The following is a 27,551-nucleotide window of genomic DNA, read 5'->3' on the forward strand; positions in this document are numbered from 1 at the left end:
ATTGCGCTACGCGGTAGCAGGTCGACCAGCAACACAGTCGGCCGGTCTTACCTGCACTGACAGTGGGCCACACGTTCCTAATCCTCTTCCTGGCACCACAAAAATATCTCGACTCTGACAGATATCCGAACAGCCAGGCGCGAGCCGTTCCCCCATCCCATACCGTGGCGTGAGATATTTAAGCCCCTCCTCACTCTCCCAGTCCTCCCGTGCCATCGCCATTCATTCACCTCCAGCTCTCTCCAAGCCCCGGAACCTTATCACCAAATCCTCATCCCATCCCCAGCGTCATGGCGGCCGCGCTCTTCTCCACCTCGCTCTCGCCACGCTTCCTTGCCCTATCCTCCGCGAAGCCGGCTGCGCCCGCGGCCTCAGCCTTCCTCCCCTTCAGGCTGCCGCTTCGCGCTGTGTCGGCGCCGGGGAGGCGGGTCTTCGAGCCCGTGGCCGTCGCGGTGTCGTCGGAGTACGAGACCGAGGGCGCGGAGCAGGAGGAGGAGGGAGCCGAGGAGTTCTCCGAGGACCTCAAGCTGTTCGTCGGCAACCTGCCGTTCAGCGTCGACAGCGCGCAGCTCGCTGGGCTCTTCGAGCAGGCCGGCTCCGTCGAGATGGTCGAGGTATACCGTATATACAAGTTTTCCGGTCTTCGTCTTCGTAATTACTAGTCGTCAGTTGTGTTTACTTGAAATTCAATTTGTACTCGTATTTGAAAATGACAAATTTCTGACTGCTGTGCTATGGTCACTAGATGCGTATTGTTACAATTGGGCTGGTTCGAGTTAAGTTAGATCTACATGCAGTTTATAAACATCTGAAATGTCTAAATTGGTTCCGTACTACAGTAAATACTAAGTAAGTGAATAAAATGCCAAGAACCATCATGTTATTCAAATTGTCAATTCCAAACCACATAGATAATGGATGCGTTAAGTTTTTGTGTTTGAAGACCCTCTAAGATTTCTTCGTGTTTCAGGTTGTATATGATAGAATGACTGGACGGAGCCGTGGATTTGGATTCGTGACAATGTCTTCAGCTGAAGAAGCTGGAGCTGCTGTCGAGCAATTCAACGGTTATGTGAGGATACTTCCACTCTTTTAAGCTAACTGTCTCTTGGCATGCTTTTGAATCTGATGATCAGCTATTCAACTGAAGAAAAATATATATGCAGCACTAATGATAAGGCAGTGGTCTATACTAGATTCTAATGCTGGTGTTTCATGCCAGCTCTTAGGATTTTCAGATTCAGGGTTTGCACAAAAGTTTGCAATACATTGTTTTTCAACGTAAAAGTTTGCAATACTAAAAAACCTGAAATCAGAATCATACCTTATAACTAATCATTGGTCATAGTTTCCGGCTAGCTGTTTGGGACTGAATTGCTTCTATTGAGTCACATTGCAGATAAGATTCTTGACTAATTAACCTTGCCATGCAAACAGACATTTCAAGGAAGACCACTGAGGGTGAACTGTGGACCGCCGCCGCCTAGAGATGAATCCGCACCAAGAGCACCAAGGGGTGGTGGTGGTGGTGGTGGCGGTGGTAGCTTTGTCGATTCAGCGAACAAGGTCTATGTGGGGAACCTTGCATGGGGCGTTGATAACTCAACTCTGGAGAACCTATTCAGTGAGCAAGGGCAGGTGCTTGATGCTAAGGTCATCTATGACAGGGAGAGCGGCAGGTCAAGGGGGTTTGGTTTCGTCACCTATGGCACAGCCGCGGAGGTCAACAATGCCATATCAAACCTTGATGGCATCGTAAGTTCTATGCCATTTTGATCCTTTCATGTATCTTGTACATTGTTGTGCATAGAGGATGTGCTAATCTGAATGTTTTATCATAATGCAGGACTTGGATGGTAGACAGATCCGAGTCACGGTTGCAGAATCAAAGCCGAGGCGTCAATTTTGAGATTTTGTTTACGCAGTTTAGAGGTTAATAGTGTGTTTCACAAGTTTTAGTTTGTAGCGTCTATTCTTTCCTCCATATGAGTAACAAGAAGATGCTGATAATGAGAAACTGGAAGTGAAATATCTGTACACAGGAAAATATTTTTCCCAGCCCTACAATGAACACGATTGCGCCTTCAAACAGAAGTAGAAATCTTAACAAAGTTGTGCCACATGCGTACACAACAGGCAGTCAAGAGCACTTTTTTCTGAATGTTCGTGATGGCATGTATGAATGTATCGTGTACGTATGATCCTTCTGGAAAGATGAATTTATTTGTTTCAGCTGTACCACAAAATTGTCAATTCAAATCTCCCTGCCATTGTCTACTGACGGATTCTAAGCTTTGACTGCGTCGTTCTGTTGTACTTGAGCCCAGCTCTAGAAAAAAAAAACTTGTATTCAGTTCAAAATGAAAATCGACTTTGCCTGGAGAACTTACAAAAGTTTTCAACTCATTGGTAATTCTTGTGGCGTAGTGGTTGTGGAAGCATTGAAATAGCTGCGTTGAGGGTGCTTTTCCAAATACGGTTTGGTTCGGTGCTTCTCCAAATACACGGTTTGTGTTTTAGAATTTCAAAGATGAAAGCAGGTTTTGGTAGTTGGCCTTGGCCAGAGCAAAGAGCCAAAGAGGTTTGTTCTCTGTGACCTTATCCCTCCTCCAGGTCGTCTATCTATGTTCTAAGGCATGTATTTAGTTTTTGCGCGTGTGTTTAGTTTTTGCTATCTCTTCTCTAGGTATGTCGGTGGTGTGTTTGTTTTTGTTTTTCTCTGTCAGTTTGTTTTCTGTTTTTGCTTTTACAATTCGGTGTTGTACTGCAGTGTTTTAATACTTTTTCCCTAATGTGAAGAAAAAAAAAGACACTTTTACCTCCTTCAACTATCACCATAGTTCAGATTTTCTTCTCGAAATCCAAAACTAAACATCTTGCTCACTTAATTATCAGAACCGTTTCAACTTCTCCTTGCATTGGTTAGAAATGGTTTTCAATGTGGTTCTATCTTTTTTAGCTAAACGAATTCTAGTGAACACCTGACAAGTTTTTAAAAATCATGAAAAGAATATCTCTAAGCTTTAAAAATTTGGAGAAAAGCCATTGAGATATTGGGGAACTAGAGATTCAGACCAGTTATTTAAAACTCATGAAAAAATCTCTAGAAGTTTCCAAAATTTGATTTAGCTTCAAAAGAAATGGAAAGATATATCTTGAAAAAAACTAAAAAAAAACCAAAGCATTCTAATTGACGTCTGTATGTTCTTTCAAAACTTTGACAACAAAAACAGAAGAGGGAACCACTATGGATGTATTCAACATTGATGTATGTTTGCATTTAATGCTAGTTGCATGTTGTATTTTTGTTGTGGAAAGTTTTTTAAATGCATCTAGACAGATTATAACGTTTGGATTCTTTATTTCCAATAATATTTTTCCCATTTACCTAGGGCTAAATATATTTTTTTTGAAACTTCTATAGATATTTCATGATCTCTGGATATTTTATATGTTTTTTTTTCTCATCATAACTTATAAACTTAGAAACATTTTTCGTGGTTTAAAAATCTTATCAGGTGTCTATTAAAATTTAAAGTAAAAAATAATAAAAAATCCTTGGAAACCACATTTATTTGGGTAAGGGAGGTAATTAATATGGTTAATAGTTCAGAAGTAAAGATTTTTTCTCCTAAAATGCAAATGCTATGGAACTCTCTCTAAACAACTCTGTAAACGAGCTGAGCGAATGGCAGGCCAGCAGCCACCGAACAGCCCATGAGGATGAGGCCCAATCCAATCGCTACGGGCCCGTCCCCCTCCCACCACGCAAACGAGCTCGCACGGAGGCGTCGCCGGCGCGGACGGACAGATTCCAATCGCCCCCATCCATTTCTCACCAGAAGCGAAGCCGGAGCCCGGAGGCGGAGGAGCGGAGGAGGAAGGCGATCTCGAGCAAGCCGGAGGCGGAGAAGATGAAGACGTTCGACCCGTGGCCTGTCTTCTTCCGCCGGGAGTGGAGGCGCAACTGGCCCTTCCTCACGGGGTTCGCCATCACCGGCTTCCTCATCACCAAGATGACGGCCAACTTCACCGAGGAGGACCTCAAGAACTCCAAGTTCGTCCAGGAGCACAAGAGGCACTGACGAACCAGGTGATGCCTCGATCCGCTCTTACCCGTCCCCAGTCAGTCTCCACATACGAGGTAGATCTGCATCTGCGCTCCTCTGTGATGCATACATCTCGCCTTGGTTGGATTCCTCGCAACCGTGTCGGATTCCGGGTGCTACTCGGCGTGTCCCAAAAAAATTCAGGCGATCGGACACCCGCACCGGCACCGGTGCGGCGGTGTCCATGTAACCCTTGACCCCTTTGATGACCTTATTCATCTCTTATAGCGGATTTTGTTGGGTATACTCTATTGTTTCTCTGCCTAATTTTCGTCGATGTTTACAACCTACAATTTGACCAGTAAAAATATGAGGCTCAGGAAACAGCTTTTGGGTGAATTAGCTGTATCTGACCTTATCTGACATGTTATTAGTATCAGCCAGTAGCACGTGTGTGAACCTTAGTAGAATCATTGTACTTGTTAGCAAGGTATCAAACAACTAGCAGTGGCACTTGGTAAAAAACTACTTGTCTGTTGATATCCTTGAGCTGGAGGATTAAGCAGTTGTCCAGCACGAACCAGCAAGCCAAGCATAAACTAGTCAACTCCATTGCCCTTGTCAAAAGGAAATAATGATGAGTAAAAAATATTTAACTCCATTGCCAGGTTCAGTTTTGTAGTCCTGCACAATATGAAATGAAATAGGCACCTATATTCGACGGTTTCCCAGTTTGCTGGTCCAGTCCATCCAAATAGATGGAACATATGAATTCATGAACTCTTTGCTGACCAACAAGGAAACAGATCTTGCTTTATTGAAAACAGTGAACAGCAATGCTCCAAATCCATCTAACCGAATGAAACAAGTGATTTGAACTTTCAACTCATTGTAAAAGGACAATGGAATCTTCTGACAAGAACGGCCCTGACTTGAAATACATCTCTGCGCTCCAAATTCTCTTAGTAGCAATTCGGTCATCCAATTTCACATCTCTCAGGGTTGCACAGAACTAGAAAATGTTTCCCCTCTTTCAGATTTCTTAACATTTCCTAACGGAACATGGCCAATTGGCCATCAGCCCATCACCATCTTACTCAACTGACACCAAGATCATTGTGTTCTTTTAGTTTCTGTTCCTATATTATAGTCAGTGTCTCACTTGACTACTTGAGAATACGATGCAAGGGTATTTTTGCATTAAACTGTGCATTAGCTAGCACTTGTGAAGGATTCACTGACAGCCAAAAGGGAACCAACTGGTAGTTGTTTGTGTTTTTGTTCACATGTTAAGCAATCTATGGTTTATGGTAAAAAGGTGTTAACAAGGTTTCTTGTATTGTGAAACCTATAATGAAGACTCTACAGGGTGCCTTGCAAAACCAAACCAAAACCATGGTCAGCAACTGAATCCTTATCTAAATTATCTGTGCTCCTGGCTTGATATTTTGCTAACCCTGCCTTGCAAAACCAAACCAAAACCATGGTCAGCAACTGAATCCTTATCTAAATTATCTGTGCTCCTGGCTTGATATTTTGCTAATGAAACTGGACATTGATTGTTGGTTTTGAGATGTCCATGGATAGAATTAAACTCTCAACATGTAAAAGGGCATTGGCATTAGGTTCTAGTAGTGCTGGGAGGATCACCTATGTGTATCAGTTGTCACTGCTAAAAGCCACACTTCACATTATCTGTGCCCCTGTTTACCACTGCTCACTTGCCCATGCCATTCATAGTCCCTTGTGCATCTGGGACCCCATAGGCCCATGCCCATACCTGTCCCTACAGTTTTGTGTAATCCTAACGCTTTCATTCCCTTGCAGGTGAAGGAGTTGTGCCAGAATTCAGAAATGCCTGTTTGGCCAGCCAATTCTGTTATGCTTTTGAATGAAAAGAAATAGACCCCTCTTTTTCGTTTTTCTTAATCGAAATGCTTGCACTCTATGTTCCACTTTTTATGTAATAAGAGGCAAATGATTTGAACCAACAGCAATCAGCTTCTGATTGAAAAATATTGATGTGTGGCCTCGGTGTTGTGGGATTGCATCTAATCCTGTCGATTTGGTGGCGAAAATGAAGATTTTGCTATATGATTGCAGCCTATTTGAAAATGAGGGGTGGAGAGCTTGTACGAGTGTATGGCCTTTAGCACTGTAACTTACAAATTGTGAGAGCAAGTTCAATAATAGAGCCAAGTGCTTGGCTATAAGCCAAGTAATTAGAGTCAAGTTATACAATAAGTTGTCTCATGCTTGTCTATAAAACACTTCTCTTTTCTATTTCTTCTCACAACACTTGCTATTTGGGTTCACTATTTACATATGCATCCGTGGCTAGCTTGGTGCTTATATAAGAGCCAAGCTATCTCTCGTCTCTTCTTTTCTTCATATCAGCATTAGCTTGGTTATAGGGTTGTTGTACCAAACGGTGCCACATTGATAGCAGAATTGGAACTGTGGCGTGGATTTCGGAGCTGAAACGTTTCAGGTTTTTTTTTAAAAGTTTAGAAACGGCCTGTGGGTTTTGTATGGATTCCCTTATATTTTTAGTTAATCTTTTTAAGTGATATAAATTTAAATGGGTTTAAGTTGTTCACCCACCAAAAAGTTCTGTAAGTGTTTTATAAATATTTTCATTTATATAACTAATTTGAATAAAATAATGTTCTTAGTCAGAATTTAGCTTACTAGCCAAAAAAATCCTACGAAGTTAATCTGATTCATCATCTGGGATGTTTCAGTTTCTTAAGGCCTGGTTTAGATCCAAAAAGTTTTTGGATTTTGATATCGTAGCACTTTTTATTTGTATTTGATAATTATTGTCTAACCATAGACTAACTAGGCTTAAAAGATTCATCTCGCAAATTACAACAAATTGTATAATTAGTTATTTTTTATCTATATTTAAAGCTCTGCATGTGTAGTAAGATTCAATGTGATAGAGAATCTTGAAAAGTTTTTAAATTTTGGAGTGAACTAAACAACAAGAATTTGGTCCCTACCAAATGGACCCTTGATCCTTCCGATTCACTTTACTCCATTTTTAAAATGTGTTAATCTAAACAAACCCTATGGCTTGGTTTTTTTGACAATGAAACTATATTGATTAATAGTAGCTTGTTATTAGAACCATTACAAAATTAATAGTTATATTTTGGAGTGCCAAAACTAATGGACATTCTTGCTCATGAGCAGGATGACAACAAGCACTATTGAAAATGTTTTGATTGTAAACTAATTCCCTATGTGTCTGTCTAGCTAGCTGATGAGCCATTTGATTTTGATCTCTACTAATCTTGTGTATGGCCATCGTTCTAAAGGGGGCCTTAACTTAAAGCATCATAAACAAGCTTGTTGTGGTGGAACTTACTTACTTGGGTTCAAGTCTTTGACTTGGCACATGTACTTGTATTTTTCTAGATCTATTTCAGGATTAAACACCACTATGATTTTTAGTGCTAGACGATGTCTCCATCGACAACGAGGGTGATGCCTTCGTGAATCTCTAAATCCGTCGGCTCAGTGCTTCAGTCCATCATATATGTTCATAGTGGTAGCGCTTATGTTCAAGTGTTCATAGAGATAAGTGTGCGTGCGTTGTAATTGTCTACGTTGTATTCTAAAAAAATAATATAGCATAAAGTGACGATGACTAGTAAGATTGCCTTCCTTATCAATGGAAAAGTTTCCATGCCATATTTAGCACGTCTCATCTCTTTATCCAGTCCCGTTAGAGCATATTTTGTTTAGATTCCATATCATGGACCAAAATACTCTAAAAATTGTAATAATACCGAAAGATATAGCAGCTTTCTGCAAATATCAACTAGTTTTAGCTTAAGCATCAAAGACAAGTTTCACTTACAAAAAGAATACCGAAAGATATACCATACATGACAACGACCAATAACCATATGTCATTCTATGTAATGGTTCACATAATGGTGACTGGTGAAGCTAAAATGAGTTGTGTATAGGTTTATACTTTATACCATTGAAGATGTAGTCATATAATCACTTTTTATTTACGTTTCTTATAAAAGGTGCATTTGCACTCTCAATCACTAATCACTATGCAGATTCGTCCAAAATTCTACTGAAACCCCAGCCTAATCTGGACCTTCCAAAATGCACAGACTGATCTTCTCCTTGGAACGCGAACTGATCTTAAAATTAAGCGCCTCCTAAAAAAAAGCTTAACCAAAGCAAACCCCTCGCCCCCACGCAAACCCCGATACCTTCGCCTTCTCCGCCCGCGCCGTCCGTCTCCGTCGATGGCGATGGAGATTCCAGCGCAGGTGCGCCGCTACTGGCTGCCGATACTCCTATTCACCGCCGGATTCCTCTTCCAGGTCGTCGTCCTGCCCCGCCACTTCCCGCCCACCCACTACGACGGTGAGAGCCCCTCCGCCGTCCCCACTCCCGCTTTGCGCTCTCCGATTCGGCCGCGTTCTGGCTCCTGAAACTGGTTTTTTTGGATTGGTCGTGCTGTGTGGTTTGCAGTGCTGGGAGTCGAGAGGTTCGCGCCGGTCGAGCGGGTTGTGGAGGCCTACGAGTCGCTCTCCAAGGAGTGGTGAGTGCTATTGATGCGACTTACTGATAGCTTCTGTTTGAATTGATTTGGAAGTGTGTTGTTCTGTGGAGTTCGTTGTGGGAACTGGGGAGTGTATTTCACGACTATTGCAAGTCGTAACGGGTAATCTAGTTGGAGTTTACGAATTTGCTGGTGTTTCTGCACTTGTTTGTGCAAAATCTAGTCTGGTTTGCTTTTGTTTACATGGAATGAGAGGGACGTATGATTAGTGCCTGCCTGAATCACCAGCTTTGAGATAGTGCAGACGCATCACTCGTTTCTCCACTCCAGTGTTAGTAAGACACTGTTTGTTTGTTTGTTTGAGAGAAATTAGTAAGATACTGAGGATGATTGCTTGCTTGTTGCTTATACTGGTTGATATTGTTCTTTTGCATACCTGCTTTACAGAATCTGAGTGAATCTTTTGTTGATGTTAACCCAGGCTATCTGAAACGAATCACCAACCAACTGTTGATATTATAAAGGTGAGGTCAAAATCTAGAGCTCAGTCTACTAGACTTGGTAGTTGGTAATGTTTGCATAGAATATAGTAATTGTTTTGTAAGAATTGCCTACGTCCTAGGCATGGGAATAACTTTCCATAGCAGACCATTCATGTATCTATGTAGTCATAAACTTTTCACACCTTCTGTCTTTCAACTTTAAGAACCATTGAGATTATAATCCAACTTTTTCTCTGTTTTCCCTCCAAATGCTTGCTATGAGAGTAATATATGAAACTTCACAAGTCTTTGATGGTTCGTACAGATCCGTTATGCATATGAGCTGTTGACAAATCCAGTTTTAAAGAGGGACTATGATCTTTTTGGACTGGATGAGCATAAGGTGACCACTCTCTCCCCTTCTCTCCGTTTGCGTGCACGCCTATCAGTTGAAAGTTTCTTCAGTTTTATCACTTCTATTTCCCTATTGGTCTTAAGAGTTTTCCCCTTCCATCTGGTAGGATGTCCTCGAGAGAGTCAAAGAAAAATATCAAACGGAGCACTTTCTCAAAATTGATCTCCCATTGTTAAAAGACTCTGTAGTCAGTAAGTTCCCGCCTATCTAATCACTTGTAAATTGTACTGACTACTGATGTATTTCTTTGCTTTTGTTATGTTTGGCATAAAACTATGTCAATTTGTTAGGTTTGATTGATGATGCCTTCAATGTACTCACACATGAGTCGTTCATGTCTGCTATTAATGAAGAACACCCGTTAATCATACTGGTTAGATTTTATGCTACCTCTATAAGCGATTAAGCTTCCGTTGTTTTATTTACATTACTTATGCATATTTTTAGTATCTTCTTCTGGAACGAATCACTGAACTTACTGCTGATTCTTGCTCTGTTTTCTAGGTATATTCAAAGGGCAGTCCTCGGTGTGCTCAATTTATTGAGTACTGGAAGCAAATTGGTATGTTTCTTCATTCTGACTTGGATGCTATTTTTAGTTTGTTGCTTCGTTTGGAAAGAAACCAACACATTTAGATACTTAATGGAAAATGCAACCTATTGTAGGATTACACATTTGGCTGCTGTTTTGTTTGTTGCTTCACACTGATAGTCTTACATGAAATTATTTACTATTGATGGGGTAAGTGCATTGACTTTAGTAGTTATTAACAGTATTGAAGGATGATGAAAATTGGAATTGCAGTAAATTGCATGGTCAGATCTAGAAAAAACATTCTTTACTATTTAACTGCCAAGCGGCATGCTATGAGAAAGTCATATGCTGATATACATATAATCGAATTTGTCTACTTAGAATTTGTTATTTTTAAGACTGAGAATATTCCTCAGGTGAGCAAGCTTTGAAATTTTAGTGTTTTGTCTGGGAGGTACTTTATTGATCTTTTGGCAGTTTAGTTGACACTCGACAGTATTTTCTGTTCCTTTAGAAATTATTTGGTGTTTCCAACAATAACTACTGACAAACATTGTGAATTTAGAATTCCCAAGAAAAAATCTCCGACTTGGTTCCCCCCCTCATAATATTTGATTGCATGGTCTAGGCACTCAATTGGATGGAATCGCCAAAACTGCTATGGTAGAAGTTGGTGATTCACAAGTGGCAGGTTATTTCGCCGAAAAACGGTTCTCCAAACAGCCATTTTTCCGTAATGGTATGTCAACGCAACAAGTCTTGTTAGTCATAATGATGCGAACTTTAAGTTAGTTTAGGTTTCACAGGTGATCCACTTCAACATACTGACCCTCTATTTGAAACATTGTTAGTTTGTTACATGGTTTTGTCAAACAGAGTAGGTCAGTGAGGGAAGTGGATTGCTATTTTTTGGTAGTGGAGAAGTTCTGTCCTCAATTTTCTTTTGAGAAAAAAGGTATTCTTATTCTATGGTTCATTCATTCCATACTCGTGCAGGTGTACCAACACTTGTTGCATACCCTGCTAACTGCAAAAGTTCATCCTGTTACAAGAGGTGACTATTTTGGCCAGACTCAGTTTCCTGATCATATTTAAGTCTGTGATTCCTCTTTTCCTGATATATCAGCATTCCCATGTTGAGATTTTATGCCACGCCATTTTCCATCTGTGCTGAAGACATGGCATATTCGGTACACGGTCTAAATAACCATGTTTTCTATGCCTAGGTACCCAGGTGGGCTTTTTGTCGATTCTGTTGTTGATTGGGTTGCAACATCAGTTGTAGGGTTGCCTCGAATCTTGTACTATTCAAAGGAGACATTGGTGAGCCTTATGATTAGCTCTATTTCTTTATTTATCCTATGTCGATGTGTTCTTTCTAAATATTTGAAATTGAAAGCAAATTGGAGGCCTGTTCGAAATGTAATCTATTATTTGAGTTTGTAACTAAGATGCATGTGACTTACTGAATCATCAGTATGAATCTGCATCCACAATTCCTTTTTAGAGATACAGATTCTAGTATGGTTAGTGAAAAATTGTCATTTCTTGCATGGGGAGCAGTCAGGACTCAGGACTAGGTTTCTCACCCACTTATTTGGGATGTTTATCTTATGACATCATGGAACTATTTTAATTATACAATCCTTATGGCTAAATTGTAATATAAATGTAACCAACCAACACACTCCTCTACGTATTGTTCTTGTTGCTTTGCATATTGCTGCCCCGCTCAGTGTTATTATTCAGCAATTGCAGTTAGGTTTGATAGGCTTCATTTGAGAGGAATTATGGTTCTAATGCAGAGCTTTATTTCCAGGGCCCCCAATTCATTGGGAAGAGCGGCCATCATAAGGTTGTATAGCTTTTGCTGGAGCACCTTTACCTTTTGGGCTTTTGGCCACTCACAATTGCTCATACCATCTTTGCATGCATTATGTAGGTCAAAGTTATCTTTTTCTCAAGTACTGGACAGCGTGCTGCTCCATTCTTTCGCCAAGCTGCCCAAGAGTTTTCAAGTTATTCATCATTTGGATTTGTCCTATGGAGAGAAGATGAATCCCAGATTTGGTGGAATTCGTATGTGCTTTTTGAGTTTTGTACAACTTTTTGTTATCTATAAATCATGCCTTTGTATAATCTATTAACAGTAGCTATTTATCACAGTTTAATATTATATATATGTTTATAATGAGTAAATAAATATGAAAAATTTTATCAACTGATACAATTTACTAAAACTATTGATTACTAGCATTTAAGGCTCTATTAGTTGCAGAAATTCATTCTGCAGAGTCTGCACATTTTACACAATTATTCATCACTTCCTATTTACAGTAACTATTTCATACTTAGCTACTAATCGTTGATCATCAAATTTTCTCAGATGACATTAGATATATTCTGGCTAAAATATATTTAGATATAGCGGATAAGAATCACCAAATTGCTTTTTGCTGGTCTGAACATATCCTTCCCATCCTGCGGCTTTTATTGTTTCAAAGTGGTATTATATACTACTATTACAATCATCTTCATTGTTCAGAGTCTTATTGCACATACCATTTCGTGCATGTATATATGGTTTTACATATGATGGTGCATCCAACCTTAAGTTCAAAAATAGTCTCAACTCAGCTTTGTCAATGATCTATTTCCTGATCCTTTGTTTTTTCTTTTTTTTTGGATATGTTTATATGCCTTGACTTGAAAGTTTCCCATTTTTTGGCTACAAAGAAACTCTTAATCAGATAATTAGTGTTACAGTCTGACAATTGAATGCTGATGCCACAATAGTAGCTACTTAGATCGACAGCATGTGATTTACTGATTTCAAGATCAGTGAGCATTGAGCAATTGAGCTACCGCATTTTAATGAAGCGAAACATTATTATGGTCCCATCTGTTAGTACACATGGTAAAATTGGTCACACAATCTTGTCTACTTCGGATCAGGTTAGGGGTGGAATCGGCTCCAGCACTTGTTTTCTTGAAGGGACCAGGCACAAAGCCTTTTGTACATCATGGCAAGATTCCTCTCCCCTTAAGTTTTTTTTTTTTTTTATTTTTGCAATGCAGAGGTTATGCTGATTGTTGACATCCCCATTCAGGAATTTTTAGCAAGTCAGAGTTCATAGAGATGATGGAGGAGCACAAGCACCATGGTATTGTTGAACAGTTTCTGAACCAATTGTACTGAATTATCAAGCCGCGTAGTATTGTTTAGGATGCAGTTTCCTTAAATGAAACAAAACATTTCTTTATCACCACATTCACTCCTTTACTGTTCTTGTTTAGAACTGCGACAGCTAAGAAGTGACACATCTTTGGAACTGGGTTGTGATGCTAGAGGCCATTCACGTGCTGGCAATGATGCAGCAATTTGGTATTGTGTAATTGTCGCTGGTCGTCCGGGTGCAGAATTAAGTAAGAAGAGACAAGTAAGTTTTCATAGTTAATTGCAATGCACAAATTGGTATGGTTTATTATCTGAATAATCTTCATTACTAGTTTGCTAAGTATATTGGTTTGCATTTGAAACTAGATTTTGCGTAAGGCCCAAGACAAACTGTTAGGTGATGTTGACGGAAGTGCTGGGGAAGTCGATAATTCAGTAGAGACATCAAGTGCTGCAACTGCCTTCAAAGATGATAGGTTGACCTTTGTTTGGTTAGATGGAGAAGTACAAAAGGTAGAGTGCTTTATAATTTCGAACTTTACTATTTATCTCTTATTATCTATAAGTCATCTTGGGGATAGGATCTTATCCAGTTTGGAATGTTATCTCTTGTTAGTTGGCAGGTATAGATTGATTTGTTAGGACCAGCTCTGTATAAGGCATGGTATTAAACTTTTTTTATATATAAAAAAGGAAAAATGAATCAAAGAAGTATCCACCAGCCTGAGTTTCTCCCAAAGTCCCTCCATTTCAAGCCATGCCATGCGGCCTCATTGCCTGCGATGGTTATCCCGACATGATCTAATGGTCATAACAAGTACTACCTTAGGGGCCAGAATACTAGACCCTTGTGGATAGAACCATAATGGATTTGATTCAAAATGTTCTGTGGTAGTCATAACAATTATGTGGACCAGTAGTTTACAGTGCGTGCTTCATTGATTCTGTGAAAAAACACTACATGCGAGATTGGTCTGTGCTTTTGTCTATTTGTTACTTGTAGCCTTTTTAGAACTTCAAGTTGTCCTCCAATTGCTTAGAGGATAATGAGTTGTTGATTCTGAAATATGTGTTTCCCACCGAATGAAATGCTCCGGACCTCTGGTTATATTATAGTTGTCCTTAATTCCCATGTACGTCACTGGAACCTGAGCAACAGAAACACATCAGATCCTGACTTCAGCAAATGTGTGGGCCATTCCAGTGTCAGCAATGAAATTGCTTTTCTTATATTTGTAAATACGAATAACATCATGAGCATATATTTTGGCAGCAAATTTGTGCCTTCTATCTTGCCACTGATTATACTGGAGCCTGTGGTCCTAGAGACTTTGGAGATGACAATGATAAACCTGAAATTTTCATTGTTCGATTCCAAAGAAATGCAACATATGAGGCACTGAAAGCTGAAAAAAAGAACAATCTTGTGGACGTTCTCCAGGGACAGCATACTGATGCGTCCCAGCTAGTGGCAAGGTACAAGGGTCTAGATGAAATTGAAGAGGTGAGAATTTAATGGTTTGTACCTTCTAGTGCATTATCTATGTGTCTTCTGATAATTATGTCAGGTTTGGTACCTCAACACTAAAAGATCGCTGCTAATTCTATACCTGTTTTAACTAATATTGCAGATAAATAGGTGGATCTCTCAGATTATCAAAGATGGAGATACTAGAGAAATTCCTTACTTTGTAAGTCTCTTGCATGTTACTCCCTCTGTTCCAAATTATAAGACGTTTTGGCTTTTTCTAGATACATTGTTTTTGCTATGTATCTAGACATAGTGTATATCTAAGCGCATAGCAAAATCTATGCATCTATAGAAATGCTAAAACGTCTTAAGGTTAGCTAGACATATGTAGACTTCAAGAATGCCCATTCCATTAATGATTTTGAATTAGATTGCCTTTTCAGTTAAAGAATGCTCTTATAGTCTCCCTAGCATGTATCCTTAAATGAAAGGGGTAAGAATATATAAGAAATAGTCTCCCTGGCATGTATCCTTAAATGAAAGGGGTAAGAATATATAAGAAATGAAATGTACTTCCACATACACCAAAGGACGATTGACTCAATTGCTTGACTTGTCTTACTTGATCCAGTCTTTGTCCAATGTATCTCCTGCTTTCGACGACAGTCAACATTATTTGGTCGATACAAGTTGCCTCTAACCATTTTTGTATGAACACCCGTTCTATCTACCCAAGCACCTAGAAACTTGTTGGCACTAGCAGTAAAAATTCACCATGGCTTAACAATTACTATATGCAATTGAGGTCTAAGCATTAATTGTACCAGGGACGAAAATGCTTTCACTTAACTTCTGAAAATAATGCTTTCTGAGCAGTCACATTGCACAAAGTGTATACCATATCCCCCATACTGTTAATCTTTGCGGTGTTCTTTTGTGTGTGTAGACTTCAAAGGTGCCAGACCTTGTACCAGAGGAAACGAACAAAGAATGGCTGAGAAGTTCTAAAAGTATCCGCTCAGCAGGGAAAAGTCTAAAAGATAACATTGGTTTCCATGTCCAAGATTACCTAACCCACCCAATGATTGGTTCATATTTGCTTATGTGCGGATGTATTTCTATGGGAATAATATGGTTCAGGAACAACAAATCAACTCAAAGTACTCGACAGGTAGTTTCATGTTTGATCTAAAATTAGATGAGCATTTACCTTATTTACTGAGTTCTCCCCATGTCTATGCTCAATTTTCTTAATGTTGATCAGTCAGTTACAGTTAGTTTGTGATGTAGGTTTTGTCTACTACTACACTACATACACCTGAATTTGTAAACCCAAAATACCATAGAAATACAATCTGAATAAATTGTGATGTCGCTGATCTAACTGTTACACTCCCACATGATTCACTATTCATTTGTTTCCAACAAAAAAAAGTCACTTGGGTGGTATTTGATCTGAAGGTTCTCACATTCCATAAAACCGACTCATTTCCTTGCAAATCGAAACATCACGTTCTTAACACTTAAGAAAGTATGTTTATGTTTTACTTGTTACTCAGCATTCAGAACTCTAACAGTATGTGGTGTCATCTCACAGGAGAAAGCTCCGAAAGACAAGACAAAGAGGCCTCGTCCAAAGCTTAGCACGTCGCTCTTCGGTGAACCTTCTGTCGCAGACATTGACCCAAAAGACGCTCGTCAGTGGGAGATGTCAGACTCGGATTCAGACTAATGACTTGCTCCTTACATTTGGACCTGACCTACTGCAAGGATGTGTTAAACTTTAGTAAACTATATATAGTAGTGCGGTGGCCCTAGTTTTGGCAAATGAGGCATAGTATAACCGATTTAGTGAAAACAGTTGTATCACTGAAGTAATCAAGTTATAGTGAAAACAGTTGGATCTCTGAAGTAATCCAGAGACATATTTTTGCTATTGTTATGTTGACACCTGCTTGTAAACTGACAAGCCTGGTGGAGATTTCTGTTAAACTATGATCTCAGAATGGAGTGAACTATAGTAGACAGGAACATGTCTGTCTCTAGAATATGTAAATGATGTATCCCACAACAAACAACGTACATGCATATTTGGTTTAAGCTGGCATGTATTTGCGTCGTGTCCAAGCCAAAACAGCTAAAATTGTGATACGGGCTTCAATGTTTTGATTTTTTTCTATAAAAAAAAAATTATAATGCCGTTCAGGCATGCCGCGTGCATTTGCTGCAATGCTCGATCAAACTGCAGGTTGCCAAACACCGGCTGAGATTTAGGAGAGCTAGTTTGGGCAAAAACTCAAACCAAACGCAGATCAGCTTGAAAGTTGTTAATATCTTAAGGGGAGTGGTAAAAATTTTAGGTTTATTGTTGTGTTTGGTTTGTTATCAAGTTTGCTTCATTCTGCTAGGAAGTTGGTAATTCTAATTGGTGAAGAGAGAAAAGCCAAAAGTAGTGCCACCAAATTTGTGGTTCTAAATTCTAATGTTGGCATTCCAGCGCAAGGCCCTGCTCAACTTGCTGTCTGGCTGCTCCGCCAGCCTCAAAAAGCATGTCACCAAAAAGAACATTCTCTCTCGCAACAAGCTGCTGATCGGGGTCGCGGACCTGCGCAAGCTGGTGTCGGCCACGGGGCTGAGCTGCAAGAACATTGACGTTGCCGACACGGCGCCTAATGTGCCTGAATGATCTTGCAACAGTCTCTTCTTTGTGGCGGCTTGCGTCAACAACCCAACGGTCGTTGGGAAGTTTATTTTGTTGGTGCGTCTATCGTAGTGGATCATGTTGCTCAATGCCTTTTACATTTCCCCTTGTGCTTGGGGCGTTCGCCTTCGTTTTAGTACCACCAGTGCTTGTCGGTGCTATAACCTGGAACTATGAATCGGTGTTTTTATGTTGTGTCTTGGAACGTCCGCGGCCTTGGCGACTTGGACAAAAGTACCATCGTTCGCAATGCTTTCTTTGATGTAAAACCTTCTATTATTTGCCTCCAGGAGACAAAACTGGATTGTGTCAACCATTTCAAAGCTAAATCTTTCTTGCCTAGTAACCTTGCATCCACCTTTGTATTCGCACCGGTGGATGACACTAGAGGTGGAATTCTTACTGCTTGGGAGTTGGGACCCTGTTCTGTTCTCCCTTACGAACTTTTTCTAAAACCTCACTCCCTCACTACCTCTTTCTCTTGCAACGCCTCTAACTTGGATTTCACAGTCACCAACACTTATGGGCCCTCGGACCATTCAGGCTCGCTGCCCTTTCTTCAAAACCTCCAAGAGCTTCCACCTCTGATTGGTGGTCCGTGGATTCTTTTGGACGACTTCAACCGTGTCAGATGTAGACAAGAACAATGGGCAGTACAACTCCTCCCTTGCCACAACTTTCAATGACGCCATCGAGGATTTAAACATATCTGAGGTTGATCTTTCCGATCGTCTCTTCACCTGGATCAATAAGCAACCTTTTTCAATCCTTGCCAAATTGGATCGCGTCTTCTCCAACAACTCCCTCAACCTTGTCTTCCCCCTCACCAATCTCTCCTCTCTCCCTAGACCTAGTTCTAATCACACACCTCTCCTCCTCGCTTTGTCCACCTCCCTCCCTAAAGATGGCTTCTTCCGTTTCGAAAACTACGAATCAAACTTTCCTACCCTCTGTTCTCCCTGCTTGGCAGCAAACACCGGTTCGCACAGAGGCAGTTGGCCAGCTATCCCCCTGCATCAAGTTGACAAGAGCAGCGGCCAAGGTTTGGGCGCGGTGTAACAAGACACCATCACACCTAATCCATAATTGCCAATTCCTAATTCAGCTACTTGATTACTTTGAAGAAACACGACATTTATCCAACAATGAGTTTCAGGTCAGAAAGAATGCACAGGAAGGCCTTGAGCAGGTTGTCAAGGCCAAAGCAACAACATAGAAGCAAGAACAGAGCCATCCTGGAGGGAGACTGCAACACCGCCTTCCACCATGCGCAGGCAACTCAGCGCATGCGCCACAACTTCATTCGTATGGTGTGAGTCAATGGAGAGGAAATTGTCAACCACGATGGAAAAACATCAGCCCTCACTAGTTTTTTCAGTTCCTTTATCAGGGTACCTAGGAGCTCGGTGGCTACTGACTTGGACAACTTATATGTGGGACGACCATAGCCCTCGCCGAACTAAGACCTTTACGGAAGCCGAAACCAAGCTTACTCTCTAGTCCATGAATCTGAATAGTGCGCCTGGCCCGAACGGCTTATACCGACCTTCTACAAGGCCGCTTGGGAATGCAGATCATGAACTTCATGATGGCCTTCCACTGCAGGGACGCACAGCTCGAGCGAATTTAATCGCTGACACATGGTTCTCATCCCAAAGAAACTGGGAGCTGTTGACGTCGATGCGTTCAGGTCGATTTGCTTGCAAAATTGCAGTCCCAAGATCCTGTCCAAGGTCCTCACCAGGAGGCTGCAAGACGACATTTCGAATCTCATCGACCTCAATCAAACGATTTTTATCAGGGGCAAATCCATCTCTGATACCTTTGTCTACGCCTTGGAGCTTGTCCAGGTGTGCCATAAGCGAAAGAAGCCTGCGAGTGGTTGATGTGTCCATCAATAAAATTGATGCCTACATCGTGGAAGACCTTGAGTGATGAGGTACATAACTTTTTAGGCTTCACTTTTTACATTGTGGAAGGCCTTGGGCTAAAGCCAACACAATTGTTAGCGTACATTATTCCTGGCCTTATGTATGCCTGGCTCGTGCTAGGGTGCCAACCAAGTACCTTGAATTACATCTCCGTGTTCTAGCTAAATTGAACCTGCACTTTGGCTCATAGTCATACCAATGCTAGGTTGAACAATCAATCAAACTCTATATATGACAAAATAACAATACTCTCATAACTCAATTCACTGAGAGGTTGTGAGATTATTCATATGTTAGTTTATTTTGTATAACTAAAAAAATTGACTTAAGACAAAACTAGAACGACTTCACTTTTGGTGAAAATCAAGCATTATGGTACTCTACCAGAGTTTGGAGAATGGTGACCATCTCAAAAGAGGGGCAGATTCAGGGCTAAACAAAGTATATTAAGCTGTTTTTATACAGGGCTAAACAAAGTATCTGGAGTAGCAAATTTTCTTATAGTGCCATTGATCTGCAGTTGCAAGCTAGGACTCATATACACTGCAGCTTTAAGCCCCCTGACGTCAGACTTGAGAAACCTCTTCAACTAGTCGGCTCTCTGACACGGCCCAGCGCATCGCGTTCCCCTCTCCACAAGCCAAACGCGAATTCCAGCCCCGTGACCTCCCCGATCTCCGGCGATGGCCGCGCGGCGTCTCGGATCCACCGCCTCCAGGTGGCTGCGCCCGTCCGCGCTGCTTCTCCTGGTCGCCTCCGCTCTCCTCTTGGCCCCGTCGCCGGCCAGGGCCCTCCGGTTCGACCTCGAGTCCGGCCACACCAAGTGCATCTCCGACGAGATCAAGGTCAACGCCATGGCCGTCGGCAAGTACCACATCGTCGGGCCCGACCCCAACTTCCCCGACGCCCAGCTCCCCGAATCGCACCGCATCTCCCTCAGGGTAAGCAAGCGAGCAGCGCCAAGCGGCTATTGGGTGATCTGGCTTGGGAGGGGAACCCATGGCGATGTGCGTGTGATGACTGGGGGCGCTTTCCTTCGATTGATGGGCAGGTGACGTCGCCGTACGGGAACAGCATGCACTACGCGGAGAACGTGCAGTCGGGCCACTTCGCCTTCACCGCGGCGGAGGCCGGCGACTACCTGGCCTGCTTCTGGGCGCCCGACCACAAGCCTCCGGTCACCATCGGGTTCGAGTTCGACTGGAGGAGCGGCGTCTCCGCCAAGGACTATCCCAGCGTCGCCAAGAAGGGCAAGGTCGATGTGAGTATTTCGCTTCGCCCTCCAGATTCCTATTGTTGTTTTGGTCAATTCACCACCAATCTGATCACGTCGATAGATACAGCGATGTTTAGTGCTTCACCTTTTGGAGTTAAGAAAATAGATCATGAGTTCTCATTTACTTGTGGCAGCATAATTACAGATGCTGACAGTTTGTTGATCAATTCTATTTCACATTGATGTTGAAGAGCATTTGGTTTTGCAATTTTCAGCTTGTTAGTGACTTTGGTGTATTTGTATGTTGGACTGCTAGATTTTACTGGTGAGAGCTTTTCAATTTTCTGAAATAAGTTAGGTTCAATTTCGGTATGGACTGTGTATGCTTTTATAGCCTGTTTTATGTGGTCATAATGAGTTCTTTTTAGTTTTGCGACCTGTGCTATATTGATATTTTCTAGCCCTGGTGCTGGGTTCAAGTATGGTACACGTGTAGGGCTGGATTTTTTTGAAAAAAAATACATGTTTGTGTAGTTTTGTAATTTGAATCAAGAAGCTCATTTTTTAAAAGTATATTGATATTAGTAAGTAATTGCTACAGTTCTATTATATGTTCTTCAATGTGGATATAGAAAGGTCATAAGCTTAGTAACCAACAGGTTGCTTGTTACTTTTTTTTGTGGTATTTTTCTTGGTTTCCATTGCAATGTGTACTTAGTTTCATACAAGTTGTGCACAATTTGACTGTGCTTGAATGAATAACAGGTACACAATTGACATTTGTAATGTTTTAATCTCTGACTTGTTTTTTTTATCTTGTTTTAATTATGCATGACTTAATGGTAAACATCATGTGTGATTTATAGTCGGATTCTTATTGAACATATGTTAAATGAGTTTGGTCTCTTGGCATAAAATTCTAGAGAAGTGATCTCAGAGAGATGATATGTGATGAAGGTGGGATGTCATGGTTTCAGCATTGAACTATTATATGTTAATGTTGATCAGGGGTATTTTTTTTTAACTTCCCATTGAAAGAAAAAGGAATGGGAGAAAAGAAGACTTATCTTTTTGCTGACCTAATAGAACTTGAAACTGGGCATTTTGGTGGCTATGTGTAGCTTACCTGCTTTTCACCTCATATTTGCAAGTTATTGGGTTGTAATTTAAACTTTGAGTGCTATCTAGGATTTATATTGCTAATAATGTGTCCAATATAACATTTGCTCCTCTAGTTATTTATTGGTCGTGTTGACACTGCTCATAAGTCATAATCAATTCCTGAGACTGAGCAAGTTGTCTTATTTTTGTGAGAATAGTACTACTTTTTGCCATGTTTCTTAGTTCCTCTGTTCATGCATGTCTGTTACTCATATGTTGCAGATGATGGAATTGGAGCTGAAGAAGCTAGAGGAAACTATTAGAAATATACATGAAGAGATGTTTTATCTGCGTGAAAGGTAGTAGTCTACTAAGTCAGCGAGAAAATGGATTTTGTGGAAAACTAAAAAGCAATTCTGATACCACATGGCCATGTCTTGTGTCCAGGGAAGAGGAAATGCAGGACCTGAACAGGCGAACAAACTCAAGGATGGCTTGGTTAGGGTTCCTCTCCCTTGGCATCTGCTTATCAGTGGCAGGTTTGCAGCTGTGGCACCTGAAGACCTTCTTTGAGAGGAAGAAGTTGCTGTAGTTGCCCCATGATTCACGGTAGACCTCACCGCAGGTGTAACCTATTTTTGGGTGAAATGTCGATCTGTTACAGAGCTTGGAATCCCATGTAAGAAACTGGTATGTCATACTAGAGAAATATGCTTCATTATGCTTTAGCCTGTCTGGTTGAACTTCTATAAGAAACTTAAAATAGAAACTAAATTGTCTTCCGTGCAATAGTTTGTGTTGTAATTTGTACTTTTGGAGCACCGTGTTGACTCTTCTTTACGTGATAGTTGTGTATCTTGAGCGCCTGTTTTATTTACCTGCTAGTTTGAGCAATGAAAAGCACGACGTTACTAGACTCTAGTCGCCAGTTCCACATGAATAGTCTGGGTGCAGTCTGCATCATAATGATTGATGGCTGGTAACCTGATGATAACTATTATATGTTGGTAACCTGACTGCAGCATCGTAACAGTTACAGGCAAAGAACACCTTCTCCAGTTGACAAAGGTAATAGTATATTGTAATCACAACAAAATTTGTAATCCGCAAATATTTCTCTGTATAAAATTTACAGTAACTTCTTTGACAAGTAACACTTACAGAATATGCACGGTAAATTTACTTCCCATTGCCAATGAGACAGTTCTCAATAATAAGCATATAAAGATCCTGGCAACAGAAAAGAATAGAAAAAGGAAACCATCTGATCTATGAACCCCCCGTATCAACCTATATGCTGCAGAACTATGGTCTAATAGCTCAAGATTTTTCATAATTCACGGAGAGAATCAACTAACGAGAAAACCTAAAGACAAAGTTGCAGAGGATGTGGTACAAACAAAGCTTCTGTTTTGTTTAGCAGAATCATCGACGTAAAACAGCAAGAAAATTTTTGCAGTCTCAGTGGACCTTTCTCGAGGCAGCTAATTTTGTACATTCATCAATGTCAGATCTCCCGAGAAAACCCCATTCAAGACACCAGTTGTAGTAAAGAATATATAATTATATATAAGCACTGCTACTGGAACAAATGCCAGTGGTTCTCATGCGAATAATGCTCCTTAAGCTTCTCAAGCCTCTTGAGGATCTCCAAGAAAGATGGTCTCAGACTGATATCCCCAGACCAACATAGCTCAACCAAACTGCAATAAGAAAAACAAGTTAAAATACTGCAGCACACTCTCCATGTTAACGTGGCAATTGTAAGAGTGTCAAGGATTTTTTGACTTATATACATACTCCTTCAACTCATTGGTATGACTTTTACGGAAAATGGGGCGATGCCCATCTGCCACGTACTTAGCAGCCTCATAAGGTTCGTAGCTGGAGAAGGGTGGATCACCTTCCATCATCTACGATCATACAGAATAATCTTAGGTCATTCAGTGATACCACCTTACTGCTGGGTGGTGGCTTCGACTTTTAGGGATGAAATTACCTCATATAGAATCATGGCAAAAGAGAAGATATCAACTTTCTTGTCATATTTCCGGTGCTTGAAAACTTCAGGGGCCATGTACCGATCTATGTTTGTCCAAAGTTAAACATAACAATTAACAATTGCATAATATATTGAATTCAAGAGAAGATATTCAAAGGAGAGTAGTAGCTCCTGAAGCTTACAGCTTCCTGTCTCTCCAGTCATCTTGTATACATCATTCGCATGCTGCGCTCTGATGATCTTGCTAAGGCCGAAATCTCCAACCTTTAAGTGGTTGGCAGCAGAATTCACCAGAAGAATATTTCTAGAAGTTGACACATTGAGTTAGACTGGGACAAAAAAATATTGTCACATTATCAAAAGCAAGCAATCCCAAAACGAACCTTGGTTTTAAATCTCGGTGAATCACAACATTAGGCTCATTGTGAAGATATGCCATTCCTCTGCAAAAGAAAAAACATAATGAAGATAATAACACAAGAATCAATTATCACAGCTAAGAATTACAGAAATCCAGCTAATACATTGGAGGAGTGATAGTGGTATGCAATGAGGTGAGTCAGAAATACATGCAGGCAGTATATGAAGGCTCAAGGACATGGTGTTTCTGGCATAACTAGAATGCATATACTATTATGGCATGCCATCTCAATCTACAGTTAAAATAGATCCAACAGTGTTACTATAAGTTTATAATGCTGTATTTCTAACTACATAGATTTGACATGATCTCACGAGAGGATGATAAATAGATGTATTTGTAACTGCAGAGTCAAGGTACTCATGGTCAAGGCTGTTCATAACAACTATATTGCAACTATAAAGGCCTCGAGGAGCACACATTTTTACTCGAGGACATTTCGCTGGAACATCAATTGTGTAATTATTGTATATATGTTTTCACTCCTTATCCCGAATCAAGTGCTTTGAAACAAGAGAAATAATGGTATCATGTAATTAATAGGAGAGCGCATGACCATCCCTAATCACATGGTTGGTGTGCATGTTGTGCTATGGAGAAACACAGTGAAACAGAGGGGGTATGCACTAAGAGTCAAGCACATGAGGTGAGAGTACCTTGCAATATCCAGCGCAAAACTAACAGCAGTAAGTGGGTTGAGTGCACCTTTTTCCTTCAGATATTGATGAAGATCGCCCTGAAAAATGCATTTAACTTAACATGACCAGGTTCCAAATAGTGCACGCAAAATGATACTTGAACACAAAGAAAAATACATACTCCTCGTAGAAACTCAGTAATTAGCATTAGAGGCTTAGTTTCTGTAACTGCTCCAAGGAACTGGACAATATTTGGATGCCTCAGCTTTATTAGCAAGTTGACTTCATGCTTAAAGTCTTGGCTGCAGGAAAAGAAAAAAAAATTACATAAATATGCATACGTAAACATGTATCTTGTAACTAGAACACCATAGTCAACTACGGTTGATGAAAAGTTGGTGTACAGCCAATCAGTTGGAACAAGCAAGGAGGTTGATGGTTATTCTTATATGATTGACTTACATCACCAGCCTGTCATCAGATAAGGATGGAAGAATGCGCTTGACAGCAATAGGTGTTCCTCGCCAATTTGCTTTCAGAATTTCACCGAAAGAGCCCTGTTGTAGGTAGCAGGTTTGACGAACTTTAGATAATCCAATACAAAAAGGACTACACTAAGTACTTTATCAAATAATTGTATTGAGTAAGAGATGTTTCAAAACTTGAAACCTTTCCGATAACGAGTGCTTTTGTGAAGTCCAATTCAAGTGGATTAATCTCCCAGTCAGCCTTATTTGTTAGAGGTGGTGGAATCGTCTTTGGTTCAAAATGGCTTCCAGTTTTCCCCTACAGGGTAAAAAGGAAAAATTCAAAGGAGATGAGAACAATCACATGATGCATCAACCTGCAAAATCATATCATATTTACAATCGCCAAATCATATCATTCAGCAATAGGTCCAGTATAGCATGACTAATCTCGTTGCAAGCAAAAGGTCAACCAAAACTATCAATTAAACAGAGCCATGTGTAAATCACCAAGCCCTCCCCTTAGGTCACCTAATATTTTTCCAAAGAAAGAAAGGACACCTCTACTTCCGACAACAATATTGGGGATCATGTGTCCTGAATACGTATTTAGAAACATTGCATCAATAACAGCTGCAGAGCAATATACAGGGGACTCACCCACTAAATCCATACCATACATTGACAGGTGGAATTGGAATACCTACATTGACAGGTGGAATTGGAATACCTGGTGTTCAAGTTACAGATTCAGTAATCTTGAGCTACAGGTCAAACCTATACAACCCTAAAACTTTGCAATCCAACAACCAAGACAACCTGTTAAATCAAGTTATTGATCACATACATATGTCAATCCACCGTGCTCCTTGAGCAGCTCAATCATGGACTGCCTCTTTGCGCCCTCCGCATCAGCTAGTGGCTGTACACAAACCAAAGAAATGTTAGCATGATTAGCAATGGTCCTAAGTGCGACATCATAATATTAGAGTCTGGACGAAGCCAGTCAATATTTACAGCACTGCAGCACAAATATAACCCATCCGCAAGCAGAAACCTAGAAGTGCACTGGACAGAAACATGTCACGCTTCTACCTCAAAACTTAACACCAAAACGAACCAAATAAGCAACAATCGAGACTGAATGAAAACCAAAAAAATAAGCAACAATCGAGACTGAGTGAAAGTAAGACTCATCGTGAGGCAACAAAAAAACATGCTTTAAGAGTGGAATGAACCGATCATTGTAGCACCGGCAACATTTGATAAGCCAACATAGCACGAGGCCCCATAAATTCGCAGCACAATTTGCAAATTCCTGAAATGTAGGAAGGTCGAGAGTACCACCCAACGCAGAAGATGACAAGAGTACCACCCAATAGTAGGATGAAAAGCTGCAGAGCATGGCGTGATGGCTGTAGCTGATCGCTTGCTTTCCAAATTCGACAAACCAAATCGTATCCTAACAGAAGCGAGTAGGATCTGAAACCTCATAATCGTTGCAGCACGAAAACAAACAGAGACCAAGTGCAGCACCGACCCAAATCGAGCCCACGACCATCGGAACAGACAAAGCATGCAAATCAAACGCAGATGCAAGGTACAGGGGAGGATCGTCGGAGAAGATTGGCCCATCCCACTCCCACCCACCGTGTTCTGCCAGCGGTCTTGGGCGTTGACATCGGCGCCGTTGGCGATGAGGCACTCGGCGACGTCGTGCCAGCCGTGGAGCGCGGCGACGTGGAGCGGCGTGCGGCTGTCGTAGTCCCGGGCGTTGACGAGCGCGGCGTCCTCCTCCAGCAGCTTCCGCACGGCGCCGACGTCGTTCTGGTGCGTGTGCCACAGGATGAGCGAGGTGCGGGCGACGAGGCCCTTGTCGTCGAACCGGCGCCGCGCGCCCCCTTCCGACGACCCCGCGCCGCTGCTCCCGCCTCCGGATCCCCCATCCGCCGCAGCGGGCGCCGCGTCCTCCTCCGACGCGCTCATCTCTCCCGCGCCCGCGCCCGCGTGGTCTGAACCGAAGCGAACCGAACCGGACCGGATGAATCTGCGTGGAAAGGGTTTCTCTGCCTCTCCGTTTGTTTCTGTCTCTCCCTCTGGAAATCCTACTATTCCGGTGCGGGGAGCTGGGGGACTTTTAATCGCCCTCGGCCCGCGTGCAGGGCACGAGATCTGAATCTGATCTCTGAATCTGACCCGACCCGCGTGACTGTTTAGCGTCTGATCACAGCGTCAAGCGCCAGTATAAGTTTCATAAGAGTGCCATGCACATTAAATAGGGTGCCATATAAGTAAAATTGCTGACTTGGCAGGATCATTAAATGAAGAAGTTTCATCATATGAGAGAGGAGTTTCATCCCTATCTAGTTTACAGTCTTGGTAATTGTGGCATGAAACTATACATTGA

General features: G+C 41.3%; 5 protein-coding genes across 5 annotated transcripts; 4 read left to right on the top strand and 1 right to left on the bottom strand.

Moving 5' to 3' along the window:
• On the top strand, window positions 176–2,277 carry LOC8079368 (RNA-binding protein CP29B, chloroplastic). The gene is made up of 4 exons (XM_002461031.2): window positions 176–614; window positions 971–1,072; window positions 1,438–1,755; window positions 1,847–2,277. The coding sequence occupies exons 1-4, from the start codon at window positions 291–293 to the stop codon at window positions 1,907–1,909; spliced, it is 807 nt and encodes a 268-aa protein (XP_002461076.1). The 5' UTR covers window positions 176–290; the 3' UTR covers window positions 1,910–2,277.
• On the top strand, window positions 3,633–6,143 carry LOC8079369. The gene is made up of 2 exons (XM_002461032.2): window positions 3,633–4,093; window positions 5,877–6,143. Exon 1 carries the CDS (start codon window positions 3,648–3,650, stop codon window positions 4,083–4,085), a length of 438 nt encoding a protein of 145 aa, XP_002461077.2. The 5' UTR covers window positions 3,633–3,647; the 3' UTR covers window positions 4,086–4,093; window positions 5,877–6,143.
• LOC8079370 lies at window positions 8,216–16,801 on the top strand. The gene is made up of 20 exons (XM_002461033.2): window positions 8,216–8,447; window positions 8,556–8,625; window positions 9,068–9,110; window positions 9,394–9,471; window positions 9,590–9,674; window positions 9,774–9,856; window positions 9,988–10,045; window positions 10,647–10,757; window positions 11,015–11,072; window positions 11,245–11,341; window positions 11,838–11,873; window positions 11,961–12,097; window positions 12,974–13,044; window positions 13,129–13,182; window positions 13,316–13,458; window positions 13,563–13,709; window positions 14,470–14,700; window positions 14,828–14,887; window positions 15,614–15,838; window positions 16,265–16,801. Exons 1-20 carry the CDS (start codon window positions 8,327–8,329, stop codon window positions 16,397–16,399), a joined length of 2,043 nt encoding a protein of 680 aa, XP_002461078.1. The 5' UTR covers window positions 8,216–8,326; the 3' UTR covers window positions 16,400–16,801.
• On the top strand, window positions 19,810–22,489 carry LOC8079371 (transmembrane emp24 domain-containing protein p24delta9). Its single transcript, XM_002461034.2, has 4 exons — window positions 19,810–20,240; window positions 20,351–20,560; window positions 21,899–21,975; window positions 22,064–22,489. Exons 1-4 carry the CDS (start codon window positions 19,983–19,985, stop codon window positions 22,206–22,208), a joined length of 690 nt encoding a protein of 229 aa, XP_002461079.1. The 5' UTR covers window positions 19,810–19,982; the 3' UTR covers window positions 22,209–22,489.
• On the bottom strand, window positions 22,710–27,266 carry LOC8079372 (serine/threonine-protein kinase STY8). The gene is made up of 11 exons (XM_002463190.2): window positions 26,795–27,266; window positions 25,992–26,066; window positions 25,347–25,463; window positions 25,140–25,234; window positions 24,859–24,979; window positions 24,696–24,775; window positions 24,002–24,061; window positions 23,801–23,922; window positions 23,616–23,701; window positions 23,417–23,529; window positions 22,710–23,319 (listed from the first exon to the last, which is right to left on the bottom strand). The coding sequence occupies exons 1-11, from the start codon at window positions 27,128–27,130 to the stop codon at window positions 23,196–23,198; spliced, it is 1,329 nt and encodes a 442-aa protein (XP_002463235.1). The 5' UTR covers window positions 27,131–27,266; the 3' UTR covers window positions 22,710–23,195.

Source organism: Sorghum bicolor, chromosome 2 (genome assembly GCF_000003195.3).
Source record: "Sorghum bicolor cultivar BTx623 chromosome 2, Sorghum_bicolor_NCBIv3, whole genome shotgun sequence".
Classification (NCBI taxonomy): domain Eukaryota; kingdom Viridiplantae; phylum Streptophyta; class Magnoliopsida; order Poales; family Poaceae; genus Sorghum; species Sorghum bicolor.